This window comes from Lates calcarifer, linkage group LG20 (genome assembly GCF_001640805.2).
Source record: "Lates calcarifer isolate ASB-BC8 linkage group LG20, TLL_Latcal_v3, whole genome shotgun sequence".
NCBI classification, from domain to species: Eukaryota; Metazoa; Chordata; class Actinopteri; family Centropomidae; genus Lates; species Lates calcarifer.
In genome coordinates this window covers 21,527,609-21,551,930 of record NC_066852.1, presented here as the reverse complement: position 1 = coordinate 21,551,930, position 24,322 = coordinate 21,527,609, and the positions used below count along the sequence as shown (strand labels likewise).

The 24,322-nt window shown below is 40.9% G+C and overlaps 1 protein-coding gene across 1 annotated transcript in view; it reads right to left on the bottom strand.

The window, feature by feature from the left end:
* Window positions 1-565: 565 nt before the first annotated feature.
* Window positions 566-24,322, bottom strand: part of frem2a (FRAS1 related extracellular matrix 2a) — a 57,743-nt gene continuing 33,986 nt past the window's right edge. The window contains exons 5-24 of the mRNA XM_018692539.2: window positions 23,631-23,756; window positions 22,052-22,303; window positions 16,099-16,248; window positions 15,777-15,986; window positions 14,873-15,070; window positions 14,326-14,490; window positions 13,871-14,053; window positions 12,561-12,691; window positions 11,956-12,114; window positions 10,820-11,123; window positions 9,680-9,811; window positions 8,953-9,284; window positions 5,712-5,904; window positions 5,463-5,588; window positions 5,216-5,343; window positions 4,968-5,102; window positions 4,731-4,857; window positions 4,020-4,207; window positions 3,742-3,888; window positions 566-3,449 (exon numbers count right to left, since the gene is read on the bottom strand). Coding sequence (XP_018548055.1) covers window positions 2,901-3,449; window positions 3,742-3,888; window positions 4,020-4,207; window positions 4,731-4,857; window positions 4,968-5,102; window positions 5,216-5,343; window positions 5,463-5,588; window positions 5,712-5,904; window positions 8,953-9,284; window positions 9,680-9,811; window positions 10,820-11,123; window positions 11,956-12,114; window positions 12,561-12,691; window positions 13,871-14,053; window positions 14,326-14,490; window positions 14,873-15,070; window positions 15,777-15,986; window positions 16,099-16,248; window positions 22,052-22,303; window positions 23,631-23,756 — 3,935 coding nt within the window. The 3' untranslated portion in view covers window positions 566-2,900. The remainder of the gene's footprint in view (window positions 3,450-3,741; window positions 3,889-4,019; window positions 4,208-4,730; window positions 4,858-4,967; window positions 5,103-5,215; window positions 5,344-5,462; window positions 5,589-5,711; window positions 5,905-8,952; window positions 9,285-9,679; window positions 9,812-10,819; window positions 11,124-11,955; window positions 12,115-12,560; window positions 12,692-13,870; window positions 14,054-14,325; window positions 14,491-14,872; window positions 15,071-15,776; window positions 15,987-16,098; window positions 16,249-22,051; window positions 22,304-23,630; window positions 23,757-24,322) is intronic.

The window sequence follows — 24,322 nt, the reverse complement described above, 5'->3', positions numbered from 1 at the left end:
GGAGCATGCTGTGGACTTATGAAACTAAAGTTAAATTGTTAGGAACCAGAATATTGATGCTTGAAGAACATTATATCACCAATACTTTTGTGCTTTTACTGACATAACATTTTGAAAGCACGACTTTTACTATTTCTATAATGCTGTATTACTACTTTTACATAAGATCTAGACCTCCTCCACCACTGGTCGAGGTCAAGCCTAAAGTCTTAGCCAACCAAGTCAGGTCATCAAATGCTTGAGGACAATTTGCAAATCAGCAGCATGTTTTCCAGGTCTCTGAATGCTGACCCTTAAAATGTAAATACTGTTCTCTATAGCAGAGACCAATTTTGCCTGTTGCCTGCCTGTGCATTATTTTAATTTGTCCAAGAATATACCAGGTGAACACAAGAGATATTAATGTTTTTGCTTCCCAGTCTCCAGTCTTTAGTGAGTAATGTGTTAAGTATTCCAAATAAGCCTAAAAACAGTGATGTCCAGTCAAATCTTAAGTCTGGTATGGGTCCATATTTCAAGTCTCAACTCTAGCGCTCAGGATAAATACAGATTAAATCAACCAACCTACCAGTAAGCAACAATATTTATTCTTAAATACATATACATAAAAACCCATTCATAAAAAGACACAAAGTGAATATCAAGTTTGACTGTTTGTGCTAAAATTATCATATACATGTCATATACACTGGCTGTGGGTTATACATTACATTGCATAGCTTGGATTGGCATGTGAGGGATGTGACTCAAAAAGTGCATTTGATGTCAGATATGGTGTTATTTCCAAATTTTATCAGGGCCAAAAAAAAAAAAATAAAAAATCACACCCGGGTTTCTGCAGACTATTAGCTGTATTAACACTCACATCCCTCACTGATTCACACTTATTTCCGACTGATGTTCAACACATCAGCTAACCCTGATAAATATTGGAAATAAGTACACAATGATGACTCACAACACCATAATAAGACAAATATTTAGGAACACTGATCTCAGCATGTTGTATATCCATAGCAGAGTAAGACACAGGTTTAACAACACATGTAAACAAGAAGTTTCACCAGTGATATCAACAAAATAATGAGTTAGCAGATTATATTAAACGTCCTAAACGTAACATTTTTCATGGTGACATACTGATCTGTAAGCAGCTATTTTGTTTGCATCCTTTGTTCAAAAACATGAGTCAGAACACTGAAATCCCACACAGCACTAGTGACAAAAATAAAAGCTTACAGGAACATAATGTGAGAAGAACAGGGGTCAAATCATTGGATATGGATATAGTATTTGCATGTTCACAGCACCACACTTATTAGCAGTGTAACACAGAAGTGGAAAGTGGCTCCGTAGAGATTCTCTTCAGTCGGCGGTAGTAAATTGTGTTACAACACACAGTCCATTCTCTGTAAAATAAATAACTCCTGAGATGAGTGTCTTTATACATCTGTACCTTAACCAGTGTTATTTTAAAAGAAATGAAAACATTATGCCCAAAGTATTTTGAATAAATATGGCACACAGTGGAGAAACAACACTGCCCGGATGGATAGCAGTAAACATTGTGGTAACAGAGGCAGTGATGAACTGTAAATGAATGAAAGAGTACATAATTGAGTTTATAAAAATACACACAATATGAGAAAAAAAAAAAAAAACAGTGTGAACAACCCAATTCAGCAGCAACGGAAACGATACAATAATACATCCAGGAAAACATTCCTCATCATATGGTAAATAAAGAATAGTAGAGACAGTGAATGAATAAAATGTTCAGCTGGTTAATACACATAAATCCCAACAGCAGTGATTTTCATCTCTAGTAGTCTGATAAGAGAGCTACGCAGTTTTAGTTTGCAGATAAGAAACAAGTGGTGGCAGCTTGTGTTTATGTTTTTCATTACACACTGTGCAATCCAGAATGACTGTCCCAGCAAATATGTTAGGCCAAAATTGTACGCCTAAAGGCACAGCTCAGCCCAGAATGAATATTAATCTACTCATGCAGCACAGTTTTAAATGTTTTGTGGCCAAACATTTAGACCATGGGTTCAATATTTATAGTAAGTCCAATATCTATCTTTCAGTCCTCAGTACTTTCCTAAATGATATAATCCTTTGGCAATGGATGAATTTAAGAACAACTTTGAGGACAGTTAAGTGAGATTATTTTGTAAATACTGGACTGGCAATCATAAGATACTAAATACTTAGAAAATGATACACAATATGTGTGCAGAAACCTTTTGCTTAATTTGTAGAAAAGATGGTCTTGTTGTTACCATTAATATTTTAGGAGAGACACAGAGGTACCAAGGCTTACAAACTTCAGTGAAGTTTTGTCTGACACAAGGGCAGGTCGAGTGTTCTTTCTGAGATGAACTTCTCCTTTCAGTATGAACATTGACATCATCTAGTGCCCTTTACCCGAGGTACACCCGCAGCCCTAAATCTCTGACTGAGAGTCTGCGTGACACTAGGTTTATTAGAAAAGTGCTCTCTGTGACTGGGACTGTCCTGAAGGGATAGAGCTGCTTCAGGCACTTTGACACCATAAAGCCAGTAAGAGAGAATGGAAATACCATGCTACCAGCAGCACAAGTTGGAATGTTAAGTGAAGACAGTGTATAGGACTGTTGTGCTGTTTTTGTTGCAGTGATCAAGGTGTGTGATGGATCCAATACTGTAGAAATCCTCCCACTTACAGGCACACATACACACCCGATAACGCATATCATCAATCTCAGATTTTTGGTGTTATCAAAGTAATTCAATACCAGTTAAAAATGTAAAAAAAAAAAGAAGGAAAGAAAGAAAGCAAGCAAGAAAGAAAATCCAAAGTTTTATAAAAGCTCCCACATACTCCCCATCCCTTTGTCCATCCATGCATCCATTGCTCAGACCTCTGAGCTGTTGTGGCAGTCTTGCATCCTCACCACCAACATGGGCTCTGTGCTGACAGACCCTCTCACCACCTCCTGCACCCCCTCCCTCCATCCCTCCTTAACATCCTTCTGTCTGGACCTCAGCACAAGCACGACGGTGACAACGATGAGGACAGTCAGCAGCAGCCCCACCAGCGCACCCACCACAGTCACCAGACCCTCCTCTTCCTCCTCCGCGTTCAGCTCGCTAGGTTCCAGCCCATCTGCAAACACCTCACTCGATCCCCCTGCCCGCCGCTTGGTGCGGTCCAAAGCAATGTGCATGATGTTGGTACCACGGTTGTTTTCCGCTCCAATGTCCTCAGCGACCTCTGGGACTTCATCACCGGCCGACCTCCTGGAGCGATGACCATTGCCATTTGATGGGGCTAAGTTGAAATTGTTGCTTGTGGAAACAAAGGAGTGGTACTCTAGGCTGCGCTTTCCAATGCCTCTGTTAGCATTCTCTTTGGAGCGGACTGTGTAGATGGTGTGAATGTACCACTCACGGCCTGCAGCAACCTGAGGACAATACAAAATAATACAGAGAATCTTAGAATTATGTTCAATTTGCAAAATGACTGAAATTTGTTCAAAATGAGCCCATCTTGCAAAATTAATCATCAAGAGTAATGTTTGATAAGATGGGTCCTGCTGGTGCAAAATTGTCTGATTACACTTTCAATTTCTGTGCACTTCACCAGCCTTGAACTTAAGTTTTATACACTGAAGGGCAAAGTAGCTTACTACTCAAGCTGCTGGTTCACAATAAAAATAAGTCACTGGCTTTGAGGAGCAGTAAAATATGGGATACCTGGAACATGGCTGTAGAGTCCAGTCTGAAGCCATCAGACCCTGGCTGTCTGACAAGAGGCAGAGCTGATGGATCATCCACTGCCAGCACAGCTTTAAAACTGACATCACCAAAAACACGTGCCTGAGTCTCTGGCTGAGCTTTGTCCTGATGAGGCACATTGGATTGAGGAGGAAAAAAAGGAAGTAGGGAAATTATTTTTGTGTTGATTGTAAAATATTCTTTTGTATTCCTCTGTGTACTGAAACTGCAAAATTAAAAACCTGACATATACTCACAATAATCTTGAATCTATAAAGCAGTGATGGAGAATCAGCCAGGCAGCCAAATTCAAACTTGGTGGGATTGTACTTTGGCACGTATCCATCAGCACCAGTGCAGAGGAACACCTTCTCTATGCTACAGAAGAAAGAGTCTCCTAGGTTCTGTACAGGGTCCACCATCACACGGCCATAGATTGTATCACCTGAAATAAGGGATGAATCATATTTAGAAATAAAGAATACTGGTGGTTTTGCATGTTTTAATCAAAGAGCTACAAATCCATATACATTACTGCCAACCAACGCATCCCCAGTATTACATTGTTATTTTTTAAGATTTATTTTCTACCTGGTTTTAGTTCATGTCAAGCAGCCAGTAATCAATATAGTGATTAAACAAAAATGACCAAATTCTGTTTGTCTTTTCAGGTCTTACAGGTTTGGATTTCAGTCCACATATCTGTGAAATTGAATGCTTTTAAGCCCAAATCTCAGATGTCAGTTCCTTTCAATAGCATGTGACAATCTAACTGTGGCTGATATATTGGTCACTGTGCTGGTGTAAACTCCTGAAAGCTCTCTGAAAGGTAGAAAACGACACATTGCAAAATTGCAAAATTCTACTCCGAGATAATGGGATAAAAACATCTACAATTACCAGGATAGTTCTAGTAATCTTCACTGCACGGATGATGAAGTCTTTAGAGCTTGCAAAAGGATACTTACCCTCAGAAAAGGCTACGTCGCTCTCTTGACCGAAACCCATGGAGCCATCGGAGAGCCACAGACTCCTCTTGGACAACAAGAACATCTGGGTGTTCAAACTGAATTCCACTGCAACCGGGTCACTAACCTGAAGAAGGATGGAGAGGGTTAGCATGGGATAGCATAACATAAAGAAAATCCTCCTGAAACAAAGAATACCACTTTTGGATCTCAAAGTCTAGATGAAGAGTGCCTTACTTGCTGGAATCTGATGTCTAGGTCGAAGGTCACTGGTTCTCTGGGACTACAAACAGGTGGAACAGTATACTCCATATTCTGGGCTGTTGTACAGGGGATCAGCTTCACCGTGTAGGTCCCAGAGTAGTCTCTCACCTGTATGGCACAGAAAGGATATACACCAAGCATCAGCCTGTTTCTTTCCTTCTAGCTGGATGTTTCAGGTTGTGCACCAGGACTCGATAAAAATTTTATGCATTCATACTTACAGCAAAGTCAGAGGTGAATGCCCACTGCTGGACTGGCTGGTTGTAGGTGGGCTCACTCCTCACTAAGGTGAGGTTAAAGGTCAGGCCAGGGTGGTCCACACTCATCACCATGGATGACATGGAGGTTGCTTAGTAACAGATAATGAGAGGAGGAGAACTTAATAGTGGCAGACTGATTTACAATTGATAAAATCAAATGTGATGCGTAGTAAGTTAATCACATCAGCAATTTATCTGTCTGTCTCACCAGCTCTTTTTATTCTGCCTCCAGAATGAGACTCCACAAACAGACCCCTGAAACGAGCCTTGGTGCGGAAGTTTACTACCAAACGCCCCTGGTCATTGATACGCATGCTGGTCGGATACAATGCACCTGGAATAAAATACAAATACATATAAACATACTTAATTCTACATAAACTGCTCTTTTTTTCATGTGGCTGATACAGAGTCCAGAAACACAAACTATAGTGTTCTCACTGTCTTGGGATCTCACCCTGTAGTTCAGCCTGTGGGGGGCTGCCGATGCCGTCCTTCCAGAGAATGGCTGTGTCGTATACAAAGGTGAGGCGCAGCTCAGACTGCAGGTCAAAGTGTTGCCAGCCACCGGTTCCCACGGGGGAGTGGAAAACATACGACACATAGAGAGGTACACGCAGGGTCACGTAGGACTGGACTAGGTTCAGCACCTGTAAAGATATTTCCACCAGTGATCAGTGATGTACATGCTTTCAAAATGTCTTGGAAAACAAGCAAATCTAGTAAATACAACCATCCCTGAACATGTGTTTTGCTTCATCCTGAATCAAAAACATTTACAATTTTAGACTCATAATATTCTCAGGGAGTAAAATGCATTATTGACTGTGTAGGAAGTTCTCCTTCTTTAGGTCTTTATGTGGTATTAAGCAGTGTTTCCACTGGTCACTCAGCAGTAAACCCTAAAAGAAATAATTCAATGTTTGTCTCAAGGATAGCTGTGAAGACACTGATAGAGCCAAGCTGGCCCAGTACCCAAAAGCAGTTGCCATATCAACCAAGATGGTAAAGATATGATAAACCGAGCCTCCGGCCAAGGAAGCAAACATAACACAGGGGCCCTTCAGCTCCAGCTCTTCAGACTGTCTGCTCTTGAAAAAGTATTCCAAAAAATATACAACATGACTTTGGTGAATATGATTTATTGTTTAGGATGTAGTACCCAATGAAATCATACTACAAGGAGGACAACCTTCAGAATTACTGCTTAAGACATCTGGGTCTCTTGACTTCACACACATTAACAAGGCACACTGTTTATTAATTTGATATTATGACTGAAGCTACAAAGTAGAAATCCTCAGTAGGTACTATGTGGTTGTATTATCAGTTTAAATTAAGGGTGACTTTGGGTCGATCTGCTATAATAAGCACGGAGAAGATGTAACAGTTGAGCACACTGTTCTCCTCCACGAGGTGCTTGAACTCTTCCACTCCTACTCAGACGCACAAAAGTCTTCCTCCGTTGCACACAGTGGGCAGTGATGTGGGTTTGTATTGTTGTTTTCTATCTTGGTTTTCTTTTTTTTCCCCAAGTATTTAAAAACTTGATATTTCATTTGGACATAATTGGAGCATAAGCTCTAAAATATGATTGTAATTACACATACTTTGGAAAACAATCTAATCACATTAACTTTGATTTGAAAAAAACTGCTACAGATCTACCCAACATCTTTCTCAAAAAAAAAAAAAAAAAAAACTCAAAATGTTAACATGAAATTTAAGGTGTATTTACATCAAGTTGGCCACTAGATGTCTCTGCTCACCAGCATTATTTCAACAATTTTGCATGACTTGAAAGATTCGACCTATGTGCCTACACGAGTTTGACAAACCTGGAAATTGTCTTAGAAACCAACTGAAATTGCACTATTATTATTTTTGTTTGACTTGAAGTGAAAACATGTGTCAATTTGCATAGTCTATTACCAAAGTGAGAACTGGGCAGGAGATTAACTGGCAATTTGACAGCAAGCAATTTGACAGAAGATGTTTTCAGTACAAAAAAATCCCCTTTTGCCCTCCCTCCTCCGATCAACCCTTTTGCCCTCCCTCCTCCGATCAACCATTCTTCGAGACTTGAGTACATCTATAGTAACATCCAATCTTATTTCTAAAACAACATTTCTAACATAACAAAGTATCACTATAGTAAGAGACTGATATCTTCGCAAACAGAGAATCTCCACCAAAGACCTGTAATTCATTACCCAGTCTGCCCTGTATACACCACGGTATCTATAAAGTCTCAGTAGAGTAAGTTATAGCATCACTGAATCAGGAGCCAAATGAGAAATTAAATGACCATAAATTGAGAGACAAACTACTTCAGCCCTAGGGTTTCATATAGAAGCTGTTCACCTTGAGATTATAAATTACAATAGCTTTTTTTCAACTGTCCTGAAACATCATCATACTTTACTTTTCTTGTGTGTTCAAGCTTTGAAATATTGAAATGCATGTACTCCCAGGACAAAGAAAACAATTCAACTTATTATAGCCAAAATCTAATGTTTTTTTAAACATAATTTTTGTTTCGTTCTTCAGAGATAACTGAATTATCTAACTCTTTCTCTGCTCTTTGATTTGTGCACCCCAGTGGAGCTGGGTCTGCTTCTTTTTTCTTCTTTTGGCACTCTGGGAAAAAAAGCCCTTATCCAAGTGACAGTGTGACAGTGATCTCCCTTAATGAAGTGGACTTGTGGTCTTGTGGATGACGGGCATCATGTGTAACTATGTGTGCTAGCTGTTCTTGCTGTGAGTGACTGGGGACAAGTAAATTAATTTCTTATTTTTTCTCTATCTCCCTCTCTCTGGCACACGCACAAACCCACACATGCACTCAGCAGTCTGATCAGCAACGCCAAGCTCGCAGATCAAAGGCTGGTGGAACACAAAAGAGCAGCAGGACATGAGCAGGGGAGCAGGGGTCTGTTTCCTAATGCACAATAACAACAAGAAGCAGGAGAATACTGCAGCTCTGAACAGCATACAACACAGACAGCAATTGCAACATCTGCTGCAGTGATGCAACAGCAGCAAGCAGCTATTGGAAGTTTGTTTGGGTGTAATTGACAGCGAACAATAACGCCAAGATTTCACAGCAATGTCTGACTTTTCCGTTCAACTCTACTGCGATACCAGCAAGTCAGTAAAAGAAAAACTGAGCAAAGTTGCCTGATAGGTAAGTAAAATCTACACCCTTAACCTTGACAGGATGTTGGCGCACTCAAGATATCCACTACTCAGATTATGTTTTTTTTTCCCCTTCATGATTTCACAGATTTCCTGTGAGTCTAAGCCTTAATGCTCCATGTTGATAACAGTTTTAAGCATTAGGGGAAGTAACTGACAGGCTGCCAATACTTTGTTTGAGTGTGCATATTTCTGTGTATATATGTGTGCATGCACACTAAAAGTTGCCAATCACATGGTGGGATACAAGTTGGCAAACACACACACACACAAAGATGCACTGAATGAGCCGCAGGCAAACAGATACGGTGCCGTTCTGTCTGCATGTCCCTCTCACTCAGACGGCTGTAAATAAACTGAACATACAGACAAAAACACACACAGGTGGACACATACACACATAAAGGCTAACAGTCTAACAGATGTACATACAAACCCTAGATTGGAATTTTTACATTGTGGACATATGCACACAGAAACGCACAAAAACACACACGCACCTGTCCATCAGTCCCTATGGTGCCTCCGCAATCAGTGAGCAGCTCAGACATATGGTAGTAGCTGGTGAACTCCCAGAGACAGGCTTCCAGGTTGAGGTTTCTGTAGAAGCGCAGCGTGCTGTTCCCCCGCAGGGAGCTGCTGAACTGATAGGGCGCTGGGTCTCCCATGCTCTCGGGGCTGCGCGTCGAAGCAGTGATGAAGCCGTAACCAGTGGTGACCTCATTGTAGTCGAGCAAGTTGGAGCAGCGGTGGTTTCCGACGCGGGTTCCGTCGGGACTGAGAGTCAGGTCAAAGTTCATGAGAGGTCGAGTGGAGATTACTGGAAGCATGCCTGCGAGGCAGAGAGAGACGATGTGATCCTGAGCGCGTCCAACTATGTTTGGTATGTGAACTGAGAGAAATGATTATTTCAAAAACTCAGAGGAAAGAAATAGTCGAGAGAAGAAGGGGAGAAGAGTAATGAAAAGAAAAGCAGGGGAGCCACAGAAAAAAAGGAAGAAGGAAACCTGGAGGAGACGAGGCAGAAGGAAACTGATTAAAAATCAAGGAGGGAATGTTAAGTAGCGGGTGTGCTGGAGGGTTTTTGACAGTGGGGTTCGATGCAACCTTGCAAGATCTATATTCTGGCTGTCACGCTCCTGAGGATCCCTAGACGTGAATATTACACACACTACATTACACTTCACTTCATCTGTGGTACGAGTCCTGCCTCCAGCTCCTACCTACCATCTATGTGAGGCATGGTGACAGTCACTTTGATGAGGTTGGGATGTTTCGGGTCGTCTGCTCCAGTGTAGCGTAGCTTGGCAGAGAAAGGCTCGGCGCCAACAGTCCCCATCTTGCGTGGTTGACACATACCTTTATATGACAGAGTAGAAGAGAAGAGAGATTCTGAACACAAGGACAGACTGACGCACTTTGGAGGATGAACTGAATGGCTACAATTGTATCTACAGCTGATTACTTATGAAAAATAAATCCATGTTTTACTGAGTCAAGTAGTCATTTCCATATTTCTAAGAATACTTTGCGACGCTGTGTCTGTCTGTTCTACAAGATATTTATCACTTTTTAGTTTGCTAAATGATCACTCTAGGTCCATTAACTCAAGTACTGTACTTAAGTTCAAAAATATGAGATACTTGAGTATTTCCATTATGCCACATTATACCTCTACTCTTACATTTCAGAGTGAAATGCTGAATTTTTTACTCCACTACATTCATTTGACAGCTTTAGTTACTTTAGGTGATGGCATAGACAATCATACAAATTAGCTCCACCCTGACCAACGACAACAGTAAATGTCTACTTATGCATTAATGCATCAGAAAGTCAAAAGGCCGCAGTAAATCCTACACATCTGTCTAGCTCCATGCATTATTTCCAGAGAAACTGTGGAAAATGTCTAAATAACAAACAAACAAACCAACAAACAAACTCTAATAAGACAGGAAAATGATAATTAATCCTCTAACACTCGTTAGTTTTGCTGATACTTATGTGTTTCAATCTAGTAACATTTTAATGCAGGCATCTCCACTGAATACATCTCCACCACTGTTTATCATTTAATTCAGGAGTCTTCAATAGCTGAAAAACAAAGTGATAGCAACAACATGGGACCAAAAAGCTGCATTGTCAATTCTTGTTTCGCAGGTGTATCTCTCCTTAATGAGTTTGTTATGCAGCTGTACTCTACAGTGGGTGCTGTTCTTTAAAATGCTCTATTCCTGAACATTCATGATGCTTAGAGAGAACAAAGCCCTTTTGGTTATCCTTGCAACATGGGTCCAAATCCCTGTTTAATTCCCTCAAACTGGCAACATAAGACATAGAGACGGATGTTCATTGTTCTGTCCTCACCTTCCTCCTGGCTGATAGTGACAATGGGGCTGCTGAGCTCTAAACCTTCATCCCCATTAGAATTAACAGCCCTAGCAGCACACTGGACTCTGGAGCCTGCCTGGAAGTAGACTGAGTCCAGAGTGATCATCTTGGAGGAGGTAAAGAAGGTGTCAAAGTCCACCTCCCTCATGGGACTGGTGACGCCATCGGGGCCAGCTGGGGCGCTGATGAGCCAGCGGTAGCGGGTCAAGGTGTTGTTGATGTGCTCACTGACACAGATAGAGCCCGTCTTGTCGTAGTCTGGGTATTTTGTGTTGCAGGCCTGGGGGATGGATAAGCAACGTAGCAGGAGTGGGCGGGTGGGCAGGGACAACAGAGAGAGATGGGAAAGATACAGCAGATGCCGGAGGACAAAAGGAGAGAGAGGCACAGAATACAGACGAGTAAGTGACTGTTGCCAAGGAAATCCAGATGTTTCACTGTGCTATGTTTTCATATTTGAGTTCTTAAAAGTAGCTTTTTTATAATTAGAAAGAAAGAGATATGAGAAGGTGGTGCAAGCTTTGAAGTGTTTCTGTGGATATCCTTTTAAGACTGTCGACACTGTGCCTCCTCATGCTGCACTCAACACTTCAATTTTGACAAGACTACTTCATTTTGTCCTCCCAGGGAACCTCCTACGCAGCTGACCACAACACAGTGAAACAAACACACACAAACACATACAGAGCCACACATACTCTAGCAGTCACCTGAGAAGCAAATGACTTAACACATCAGGAAAATCCATTTAAGTGTCTCACTGAGCCTGTATTCAAGAGTGGAAGTGATTCTCCTGTGTATTATAGCACGAGGCCTGTGGCCTACTAAACTGTGTAATGTGTCTTTTGAGGACAGACTGGCAAACTCTGGAAGGACAGTTTAACTTTGGTCGAAGAAAAATATGGGCCCTGAGGGATAACAGTGTGCCCTTCACTCCCAAAGGATGTGGGTCCTGATTAGGTCCTGCTGCCCCATTACACAAAAAGCCAAAAACATGCTCTAAAGTTACAGTTTACCAGGTGTACTGCTCTTCAAGAGCCAGCAATTCAATTCAAATCCAAAGATGTCCAAAAGCTGCTTCTGTCCCTGAAAATGTTCTTAGTTTGACTCACCGTCACACAGATGACGGGGTAGCCGGCTGGTGGGTGGAGGTTGTCTGGTGTCCTGGCGACATTGTCGTAATGAATCAGAGACACCACATGAGGCAAGGAAGGGAAGGTGACATCAGCCATGCTGTTGGTCTCCTCGATGTAAACTATCACTTTGGTTACCTGTTCCAGAAAAAGAGATTCAAGACTAATGAGAACTACTTGACACCATGAATCACTATCAGTAGGATGACTGGGATCTGGATGTGTTTTCAATCTCACAGTCATGGTTGATTCTTGGCTTTTACTTTCTCATTTCTCTCTCTGCCTCTTTTCCTCTGATCCCTGCTCTGTTTTTCTTAGATAATCTATTATTTATTGTGAAATGTTTTCATCACTCTTTTGGCTGCAACTACAGTTAAGTGCTGCTGTTGTCTGGGCTGGGACACCCTTGTAAAAGATCTCCCTGATCTCAGGGGAACTGACCTGAATAAATATGGGTCAAATCATAAAAAAAGTAAAAGTTTTTTTTATCTCTTTACTTTTTCATCAAGCTGAAATTCCATAACTGTCTGTTTGGATTTTGTGTGATTGTTGTGTGGTGGTTAAGGCATGAATGCATTCCTGACCTGAATTTCAGCCACCATGTTTTCATCAGGCTTCAGGTGGAGAGTAAAGGCTTCCCTCATCTCTCTGACCCCGTCGAATAACACCTCCACCTCCACCATGTGTTCCTTTTCCCCCTGTTTGAACTCGATGTCTGGGCACACACAAACAGACACACACACGAACACCAGAGAAAAAGCAGTTTGGGATGTAGCTCATTAACTGCATACAAAACACACAATACAGCCCAAACAGATCATCATTAAGAGCAATGCATTCATTCTGATAAAATAGTCAGGTGACATCAAGGGCAAGTTTCTCTCTTTCTTCCTGTGCTTAGTTTTACACAAAAAAATGAAAAGCCCCACAGTTAAGCCCAATTGATGTTTTATTGCTTCAGAGGAATATATCACTTTGCTAAAAACCATTGCAGGTTTCTATTTGCATAGTGCCAAAGGTGGTCCATCTCCTTGCGAGGTAAGTAATAGAGCTTTGCATTAGAAATGTGCTGCACTGAGAAAATATTGTAGAAAATGAGAAATTCAACGCTGAATGATTCAAAACTGCTGGGAGATTTGCACTACTTGAACGGTGGGTAGGCAGGTATGATTTGAATAGACTGAATGTATTCACATAAATATTTCAAGCCTTGATTAAGCTATGAAAGGTTCACTGAACTGAAAGCTGAGTGGATAGAGAAGAAGATTTCACCCTGCTGACAAAGCATGAAGAATACAAATTCAATTAAAAATTACATGACCCTCCGCTGGACTATTGAAGAAATAACCTTTTCCCATTTGGGATGAAATTAGAAATCAATGACCCACGCCCAAATAAATCCCTACACCCATATTCATTAGCTTAACATCCATATAGGGAGCCTTGTTTCACACTTGTCAAAACTTCTCTTACAAGCTGCTGGAAATGCATAATGGCCAGTAAGAACAAAAGTAATGCATCTTGCAACGTTTTTGACCATTAGCGGTGCAGCATCATCAAATTATTTGCATCATAAAGCACTAACATGCCAATAAAAGAGAAGAAGAAGAAGACAGCAAGCCAATGTTTAACAAGGGCTACAGCTGTGTTTTTTGTACAAATCACCTTGACTTTTGCAAACATGCTGGTATTTTTGGACGCATTCCCTGGTTTCAGCTCTTTCCTGATCAGTTAGTAAATTCTTTAAAAAAATCTAATGCTGTTTATCTGCAACTTGATTTAAAATGCCTGCTCTGTCTTAGCCCTTTTCTATCCAATTTGAGCTTTTTAATATCGTAATGTCACACTATAGTTTTAAGCCTGAGAGCCATAAGACAATGTGCGTAAAGTTTACCTTGAGACACGGGGTAGTAATCCTCTCCTGAGACAGCTGACCCGTCTTTGGTGTGAACACGGACCACTGACACCTTTGATGTGTCACCCACTCGCACCACAGGGACCCTCACAGTTGCCACGGCACCTGCCTCTTTCGGTTCACTAACACTGAACTTGGTTTCCAAGAAGCGGATGATGGGTTCTAAGGTGCACAGTAAAGGACAAAGATATAATAAGATGCTAACACATTGTTTGATTATACAGGTTAACCTAATTACAACTGCTTTAATTATCACCGCTAATGACAATTATATGTTCAGGCGTCCTCTCCATTTACCATATGTTTCATATTTGTCAGCCAAACCTCTTCAACTATCCCGTTAAATAAAAGACTTGATTAACTACTTTTTACTTTACTATATATTTAATTTCTGACTTTCCTCCACCACCGACTCCCCTCTGCATCTCACTTACTGTCAGCTGTATCCTTGATTTTCACCAGGGTCTCATTCAGAGCCCCCACTGATGCACCAAACTGTGAGTTGCTCTTTGGGTTGCCTAGGACCAACCGCAGCTCCTCTCCTTCCTCGTACAGCGTGTCATCAACCAGTGACAGAATACAGGGCTTCTCCGCCTCGCCTAAAATATACAGCAAGATGGTGATGACGGGACATGTCAAAAACATTGAAATGGAAAAAAGGATAAGATTTTTTTTTTTTCTTTTTACAACATACAACATGTAACTATCCTCCGGTTTTCTCTGTTCTTCTAGAGTTTTTGGAAGCTGTTAAAATATATTTAGCAAATAAATAAATAAAAAATATAGACTGTGACAGCACAGTAGATAAGGTGTGGAGCATAGTAAAACTTGCAAACCCTTGCACAGCACTGTTGATTTAGCAAAAAAACTGTGACAAAAAATGGAAATGCAGCTGTTTATTAAATTAAAAGGGTGTAAAATTCTTGAGGCAAGATATTAAAAAAAAGGAAAGGAAACGCGCAGTGTACTTTTCTGATATACCTGGTAAGAATGTGATAATAGAAGCATCTGTGTTGGGCCGTTCATCAAAGTCAGAGGCGACCTGTGCAGAGCCCTGACGTGTGTAACAGCGAACAGTGGATTTGTGTCTGATGTCGCCACTTCGGTACACTGTCGCTGTGATCTGACCATCACTCTCCTCTCCAGTGTACAACGGCTCACGGAACTGGACCTTTGGCACTGTCAGTCAACAGGATAGATCATCACATGTGACAAAGGCAGCAATAATGTCCTCCACACTGTCTGGGCTGAATTTAAGTGACTGAGTTGATTTTAAAAAGCAAATCAAATAACATACCTGCCACAACAAGGTTTTTTTCTGACTGAACATAGGTTATGAATGTTGTGAAATTATGAAAACAGTAAAGTTTGACAAAATTACTGCTGTGTTTACAAAAGCAGCTAAACATGAGGTTGAAGAAGTTGTAATGACAAGCTTGAAAAAACATGGTTCTGAGACATTAGTACATTCTGAGTCTTTTATATATTTTTTTCAATACTTGGGGTAGTTACTTTCACTAATATCAGTTAACTTTGTTCATATAGCACATTTGAGATGAAAATATGCAATTAAAAAGAATCTACAGTCTGACTGAGGGCTCTGTGTAGCTGTACTTTGGCGCTCAGATGCTAGTGTCAATATGCTAACATGCTTAGTGTCTGAATTTTGCATTGTCACTGCCCAATCTGTACCAGAAACCCAGTTTATTCTACACATATGCAAACTGGGACTACTTACCGACACTGGAACTCTAACCCTAATCCTAACTCTTGCACATGTGTAGAACAAACACACACCCCCAGAGAGACGCTATTAGGATGGCTATAAAACAATTCATACTAGAGCTGAGACAGACTCTACGTAACAGAAAATCAAATCACGTACAGTCAGACACTGAGTCATTGATGAAGACTGTGGCCTTCTCAGGTTCTCCCAGGATGCCTTGCACTGGCATACGTAAGACCAGCTCAAACCTCTCTGTCCCCTCCAGCTCTGGTTGTCCAAGGTCGTCCAGGATGGTGACCCTGAACGTCTGCATGCTGACACCCGGGGCAAAATCCAGGTTACGACTGATGCCCACGTAGTCAATACCGGCTGGAGATAAGGGCAGAGAGGAGGATAAGATTAGACAAAATGTAAATGATAAGAAGTTGAGTAAACATAGAGAGTGCAGAGAGATGGTCTCATTGGTAAATTATGATCTTACCCTCTGCAGAGACGGGCTCGGCTTTGCGAGAGCGGACAGTGACTGTGCCGGTCTTGGACAGATCAGTTCCCGTCCTCCACACTTTGACCTCCACATATCCATCGCTCTCATCCACGTGGTACTCTAACTCTCCAAAGTAAAACACTGGGGCTGGGGAGCGAAGAAAGAAATACCTTTTTACTGGCCTTCAACTTCACACGACTGCAACTTTGTTACTTTACTTTTTGTTCAGTGTTTTCTTATGCATACACCTGCGGTAACATTAGACCTGTTAGCAGCCACCCACAGTCTGACATGATTCATTTGTAAAGCCAGCAGCTGAACACAGAGGTCAAACAGCGACAGCCCATTAGTCTGAAGTTAAACTGCAGGGGAGCCTGACCTTTCAACCTTTCTTGGCCTCTCATCCAACCTCATTGTTATCATCCTTCTGACAAAAACCGCTAAGTACTTTCAACAAAAAAGATGAAGTTAGCACAGAAAAACAAGGCTTATGTGTGTGTGTGTGTGTGTGTGTGTGTGTTCATATGTGTGTGTGTGTGTGTGTGTTTCTTTCTCTGAATGTGGTATAGTGAGATGGTGAGACAGAGAGAAAGCGGCCCCCTAGACTGCTCAAAGGCTTGTTTGAACTGGCATTGTTTCCTGAGGCAGCAAAGTGGAGGCAGTCCAATGTGTATTTGACAGCTTCATCTCTCACAAACCTCCCTGTCAAGTCCAAAAAACTGACAGAATAAAAGTTCTTCTCTCCGTTTTGAGCTGCCACTCTCTCTCACCCAGATCCTTTCTTACATTCTGGCATATAATCCAAAAATAGCACGTGTATTATCATTTTTTTGTGTCATGATCAAACACTTCAGCAGTCCAGAGGGTTTTTTCTTCCTGAATATTATTTAACTGATGTATGAACTTTCATATTTTATTTATATACTTTAACTGGGCCAGATAACAAAAGCTATGCATAGTGTATTTGATGAAGGGACAGAGACAAAATACTGAAGATACATTTTAACTCTCAACTTGACAATATCCAGTGAATATCACACATCAAATGCAGCCTTTCCATCTAAAGACTTGTTTCCTCAGTGCATCTGTCTCTCTCATATCTTTTCCTCCTACACAGTCAGCTTCACCTATATTTACACAGTGGCAGAGTAAAAGGCAAATTACAGATTGTGTAGGAGGTTTAAAAACATCTGACCACATACACAGGTAAACAGCGTGGGGGCCAGTAAAGGTGTTGCTTTTGGCTGATTATACTGTTTCATTAATGCTTCAGAAATAACACCGGAAACATGTTGCATATCTGTAAATACTATATGTAACCAATCTGGCACACATTCTTTTGACGCTCAGAAAGGAAACTTCTGCTCGAGCGCTAATACACATGCCTGCGTTCACACATGTCCCAACTACTCCCGGGACGACAAATACTTGACACATTGAGGGGGAGTTGAGTGATGACTGATGAGTGAGAACTGCATCCTCTCTTCCCTCCGGGGCCACGCCTGTGGTTTAGCACTCTGGAGCATGTGTGAGGGCTGGGGAAGGTGTAAAGCCAAATTGTGATAATTACTGTGTGTGGGTGTCTCTAGCTATTTGTGTGTCACTGCACCTTTAAATACAGTTTACAGAGCATTCTCAGCTTTCCTCTAAAGAAGGGCTTCTGCCTTTGGAGGGTGGTGACTAATAAGACCTTACAAATGTGTCTGTAAATATAACCCTGGAACCTCTGGGGATTTTATTGATGTTATACACTTCTCAGTGGTGCATGGGGTTAAAATTCATACATGTGAGGGATCATGCAATGATTAAGAAGGCAGGTAAAAAAAAATCACCATCAATCGTCAGTTTTGAGATTTTGGGCTAGACCTCTCTCAGAAAACATCCAAAATACACATTTAGGTGTTTGTTTTACTACACTTTGTCTATCTGCATCTGTAGATCTAAATAACAGTATATATTTTTAAAGGCCATTTTCTTAAAATTACTTTTTTCTCAAACTGAGCCCGAAATCTCCACTTCAATAGCACCTACATACACCCAACTTTCCAATTTTATTCCCACTGATATTCAGGTTTTCACAGGGGTGTTTGTTCATATATCATTCATAACCTGATTTATTTAACATTTTATTCCTAAAACATGGTGAAAATAGATTTTTATGGTTGTATGGCTTATTTTTATGGCAATATTTTCTGATTCATGGCGTGATAAAAAAGAGATATCCAAAATCCCCTCTGTAAAAACCTTTGACTCTAATATGTCAACAAAATAAAACAAGAATTTTGAACCTGGCTGTATCCAAAGTTCAGACTTTTGTCCTGGATTTTTTTTTATTTCTGATTATGCCTCATTTGCATATTTAAACATAAGTTTTCAGAAAACCTGTGATACAAAAATTATTATCATAATGTAAGAAAATAGCTGAGGAAGTTTCATGGTAATATCTATTAGTTATTTATTCATCTGTGCCGTCTGGACAGTTCTAACGTTTCAGGCTTTTAAAAACTTGGAAAATGAAACAAAACTCATTCCTTTTTTTCTTTTCATTTTAAAAATCAGTTTCATCAGTTTCAGAGAGAAAATGAAGGAATTGTGGAAGAAGGGGCTAGCCACAATTTGCTGCCCTGTATGCTAATCAAGGTGAACAATGGCATGAATGTAAAAATTATGTTATTGTAAGAATGGAATGTTGCTCTGTAATGACGATAGGTGAAACAAAATTGCTCTAATTCTAAGTCTGCTACAATCTACCACCTTAAAGTGGAAAATAGCCCTAGTATTTATTTATAGCAAGAGCATAACGTACAAACATTTGATCAATTCTGCTGCTTCGGGAGTGTGATCAACAGAAAAGCTGCCCTAATACTGAAATGAAGGACTGGGTTTCCAAGAAACACTCTTGGCTAATCTACAATTCTACAAACTCAGCTGTGGCCATATGTATCCGACTGAGAGAGCCTGAGTGTCCTCTCTCCTTGGCAGGGTACAAGGAGATGACAACACTCACTTTGAGTCAGTGTGCGCAGCCATGCGGAGCGTGACACTCAGGGAGACAGGTACTGTAGAGTTTAATCTGATAAAGTACTAAATCTAGCAGACACCCCTGGGCCTTTTTTTCAGCTAAAGTGAGAGAAAGGCTGCATGTGTGAGAGAGCAGAGAGAGAGAGAGAGAGAGAGAGAGAGAGAGAGAGAGAGAGAGAAAGTGGTGGTGGAGAAATAGATGGAAGGAGAACAGCAGACTGAACTTGACTTTGACCTGGGGGAAGGAAAAATGGGGCTAGAGAGAGCACCAGCAGTCACACTTAGAGTTGTTCAAGTGCTTTTTCTCACCACTTATCTTCGATGCAGAACTTCTAATGTTAACCTGGCGTGTGCAGGCATAGACACATACAAACACACACACGCAGAGTCGACGCAGGCAGCCATGTACACAAGTAAACACGGAGCGCTGTAGCTCTTGTTTCCTTGGCGAGCTGAGGCTGAGCAAAAGCGAAGGAGGCTGCGGTTTGACTGCTTGGGTGCAGGTATTAGAGCAGTGGCAGACGGTGTATTATCCTCTGGGAGGCTAAAAATGACACATCATCTCTCGCCGGAGTTGGGCTTTCACAAACACATTTCCATTCCTTTGAACTCAGCACCACGACTGAAGTCTTCTGACAATTTACTAACAATCAGACAGTGTGTCATGCTTTCTTGTTAACTAGCCCCCTGATGCCTCCGCACACACATATTCAATTTGGCACAATTGTTTGTATCCCTAAATGAGTTTCTAGTTGTAAGTCCTCATTGTTTTATTTATCCCAGTCTGCAGTCTGGCAATACCATGACAGGTCCTCTCTGACACTATTCTCTCTGATACTAACAGTGCCTGACAAAATGAAGGCGCTAACAAAGAGAAAGAGTGAGAGTTTTCTGAAAGGAAAACAGTCCTCAATAAATTTTTAGGCTGAGGAAACTGTAGTAATATGTTACATTATGCAATGCAAAATTCTGGTGTCTGTCTATTTAAAGCATGATTTAAACCCTGATGAAGAACCTGTGAGGTCAAAATGACATGGAATTTTAACCAATATGTCTAAGTAAAGGATTTTAAAATAACTCCTCTCCTTGCTCTGCCTCAGAACTGCCTGAAGAACATTTCCTTTTCATTCCTCTATACTTACAGTATTTAAGATGACAGCTAAATGTAGAAGCTAATTTCTTGCTCCAGAACATGGTGAATAATAAGGTCAGAGTCTACTTAACAAAGTAAGAGAACACTTGAACAGAAAGGATGAACAAGTATAATCAGGGCATATTCGTGTTTATACATCTGAAGCATTGTAGCCGGTGAGGAGAAGACATTTATACTTTGCTGAGTTAGATGTAACTCAATTAGACTTACTTATTCATCTGCTGATCAGAGTTCATCTTAAAATATTGGCTAGCACTGTGGTGCTGTGAGTCTTACTTGGACTAACAGTTTCCATTGGTCTAGTTAGATGCCAGATCAATAGACAAGCTTCTAAACCTTTTACATTGACAGCCACAGTTTGCATTAGGACAGGAGAAACTTTCCTCACACTATCTATGTGGCTTTGATGATGTAAAATCAAACCCTTCGCTTCATTGCTGGTATTTGACCCAAATTTCTTACGCCACTGCTCCGTCATGTCTAGTAGGAAAGTATGGCTTTTACTGTAACAATCTATAGCATGGCATTTAACAAAAAACCTTGAGGAGAGATATTCAATCTCTCTGAGTCTATAAAGTAAATCAATGCAGAATAGTGAGATGGTGGAGAGCGCCTGTAGATTGGAATAGGTATTTCCCAACAGGCTTGTCTGTCCCAAGATAAATCTCCTCCACATTTCTCTGCCTTTCAGAAGATGTAATCTGCTTTGTCCATACGATGCTGTAACACGAAAGCAGACCAGGGACATGTGTGATAATGTAGTCCCACCGGACTCCTGTGTGAGTCTCGACTGTAATTAAAAACAGTCTGAATGACAGTGAGATGGGAGTTTTAATCCACCTGTCTCCTGCAGGTGCAGGGTCTGTGTCAGGGTCTTTTCAGAACTCTTATCCTGCGTGTCTCAACACCCAGTTAGTTTGTAAACAGACTTAATTGAGAGAATCTCTGTCATATAAAGGCGCTGGCGAAGATCCAAAAAACCAGAACTTCTAGCGCTGCAAATTCAAACCCACAAACTGTGTTTATATGCAACTGTGCATCTACATATATGCATGTGTTGTTTAATCTTAATGGACAACTTCTGTATTGCCTTATTTTCCCATGCCATAATGGGCACTGGTCTGAATTAAAGTACGTCTGCTAAAGTGTTTGTTTTTGCCACTGACAGGCTCGGGTTGTTATTATATGTGTGTGACAACATAATGGATAGGTTTCCTACAGAGATAGACCTTTTGAGTTGTTTAATGAGAAAACGTCGCTATACATCACTACCAGACTCCATTGACAAAAACTGTTATTTTACCTCACAGAACACAGGGGTTCCTGGACCACTACTGCCTCGATCGGTTGGTTTGTTTGTGTTTTCGTGAGGTACTTTTATTCATGTCAAGGATGCACCGATTCCAAGGATTTTTGTCTCTATCAATCATTTACACCCAGAAACAGGGCCCGGGTTAAAAAAATACCACAGTTATCCTTTAAACCCAGACACATACACACTCTGAGCAGAAATAAATTGAATCTTCTCAGCCTCTCTTTGGAGACAAAATGCCTTTTGCAAAGTTCACTACGACCTCTCATCCGTGTGATTTGAGTACATCACATTCGAAGGGAAAAAGTGTTTAACCAGAGTTACCAGAACTGCAAAGTTTTCTTTATAAGGTTATTCTAACATTCACAGTAAGATCATTGGAAATAGAAACACGTTGGAAATAGGTCTAACTAATGACCTACTGACTGACAGACACACACATTATCACAATCAGCATGACTTACCATCATCCATGTCTTCCAAGATGTTGACTTTGGTGGTAGGGTAGTGTGTCCCCAGACGTCCCCCGACAGGCAGCGACAGTGTGACATTGAAGCTCTCTTCCCCCTCATACAGAGAGTCATCGATGATCATCACACGACACTGCTTCTCCTTCTCACCCTTGTCGAAGCGAAGGATGCTGCCATGCTCCTCCGGGCGGGAGATGTAGTCGGAGTAAGAAAGGACGGTGGTGGGAATTGTTCCCGAGGCAGATCCTTCAGAGGGATGAAGGGCGAGGAGAGGAGAGGAGGGGAGGAAGGAAGGGTTAAAAATGCCCCACTTTTAAAACATCTAAATGATTTAAGTTACATAATTAAAACATAGTGTTATTGTAACTGGAGCCCTCAGTACATGTAATAGTTTTTCAAATAGCATCTCTTATCTTATTTTAGGAATACTGAGTGATCAGCTTCAGACACATTTTATTCTATCATGGATTCACTGCATTTGAAGTAGTAATTTTCATATACATATTCATATTTAGCTGAATTTGATGTGAAAATTGTTGTGATGAAGTTTAGAAAGGTCATGGGGGTTGAGTACATCAAAATATGCAGGCAGACTTTGTGACAATCAGTAATAAGATGCATTTTTCCCTTTCAGTTAAATAAAATTCAGGCTGTTGTAAGTAGCCACCATGACTTGTGGAAGTTTGACCTTTAATTGCAGCACGCCAATCAGGTCAGTCAGTATATTAGCTTTAATATCAGAACAGAATAGGAACAGACCATGCCCACAGGTTTTCTCAAAATGAAACCGGTGGTGTTGCCTCTAAAGCCTTTTGACATTTAACAATAGCACCTTCATTAGTCTAACCAGTGAATGCATTATTGCTTAATGTTCATCTATTTCTCTGGATTTAAACGCATGAGGTGGACATACAGGCTGTAACTTTTTACACATTCTCACCCAAACCTGCAAATTAGTAATTGAAAGTCTTTTGAATTATCACAGTGGAGCTGCTGTGGAGTCTGTATGGAAGCACGCCATTGATCTGAATATATTGCTGTAAAAAAACTTGGAAAGGGCACTGGTTAACAGCTAATGTGATACTACTGAGCTTATGCTGCTACTTTTCATTTGTGAAAATGCAAATGTGGTGTGAACTGCCTCTCTCCCAGTGCACTGTTTTACTCACACTCCACCACTTAAATTGATATATTAACATTATATTATAACAATATATATAATGGCATTAAGTGGATCTAAACGGACTCTTCACAGATGTGAACAGAAAGGTAAGCTAACCAGGAAAGAGAAAAAAATGAAAGCTGTTATCATTCTCAAATAAACTGAAAGGTCTTTTAAATGCTTAAATTCCCTTAACAACAATTAAATCTGAGTTACGGCGTATTTGCATCAGTAATGTTTGCATATACATCGATTAAAATGGATTATGTTCACTTGTCCATCTATACCTCAAACACTTTAATTATGTATGTGAATATATGTGAGTCAGCCATTGAGCCAGCAGACAGGCAGGCAGACAAGGTAGGCTGAGGGTAAATGGGTTAGATGAGGTGAAAAAAGGCCAGTCCATACCCTGCTGTGTGTAGCAGACCACCATGAGCTCCTGGCTGATGTCTCCACTGCGGTGCACCGGGATGAAAAGCTCTCCAACATCTTCCTCCACTGAGTGGATCTGTTCAGGGAAGAATACAGTCGACTCTGTTTTGGAAGAGAGGAGGGAATAAGTGTGGGGAGTCAGATGGGAAAAAAGAAAAGGGTAATGATATGTATAACAATCAGCACAAAAAGTCCTCAGTACATTAGGCCGTCAAGGACTGGTGCAGGCTTTTGTTCTGGCTCTGCATTAGTGAGCCGCAGCTGACATTTTTTTTTCACGGATCTATTGAAGTGGTGGTCCTGCAGTGTGCTTATTCATATTCAAAAATAACTCTCCATCACAGTTTTCAGTTTGATGCAACCAGAGGTGCTCTTCAAAGAGACCCCTCCGGAAGTTTTTCTCACTACCTAGTGTGTCGCAGACAATTACACATGCAAGCCTCTCAGTTCATCCCACAGAGCGAATCAGCTGGGAGTTTCACACATCGACTGCTCTATACACAGAGGGGTCAGCCAAACCATCTCTCTTATTTTCCCTCTCTCTTTCCCCACTCCTCTCTCCATCTCTGAGAGGAGTTTGTGATTGAGAGAGAGACTTAGAGCCAGTGAAAGCATCATCTATCACAGCAAAGAACTTACTGGCATTATAGAAACAATAAATGTTGGAG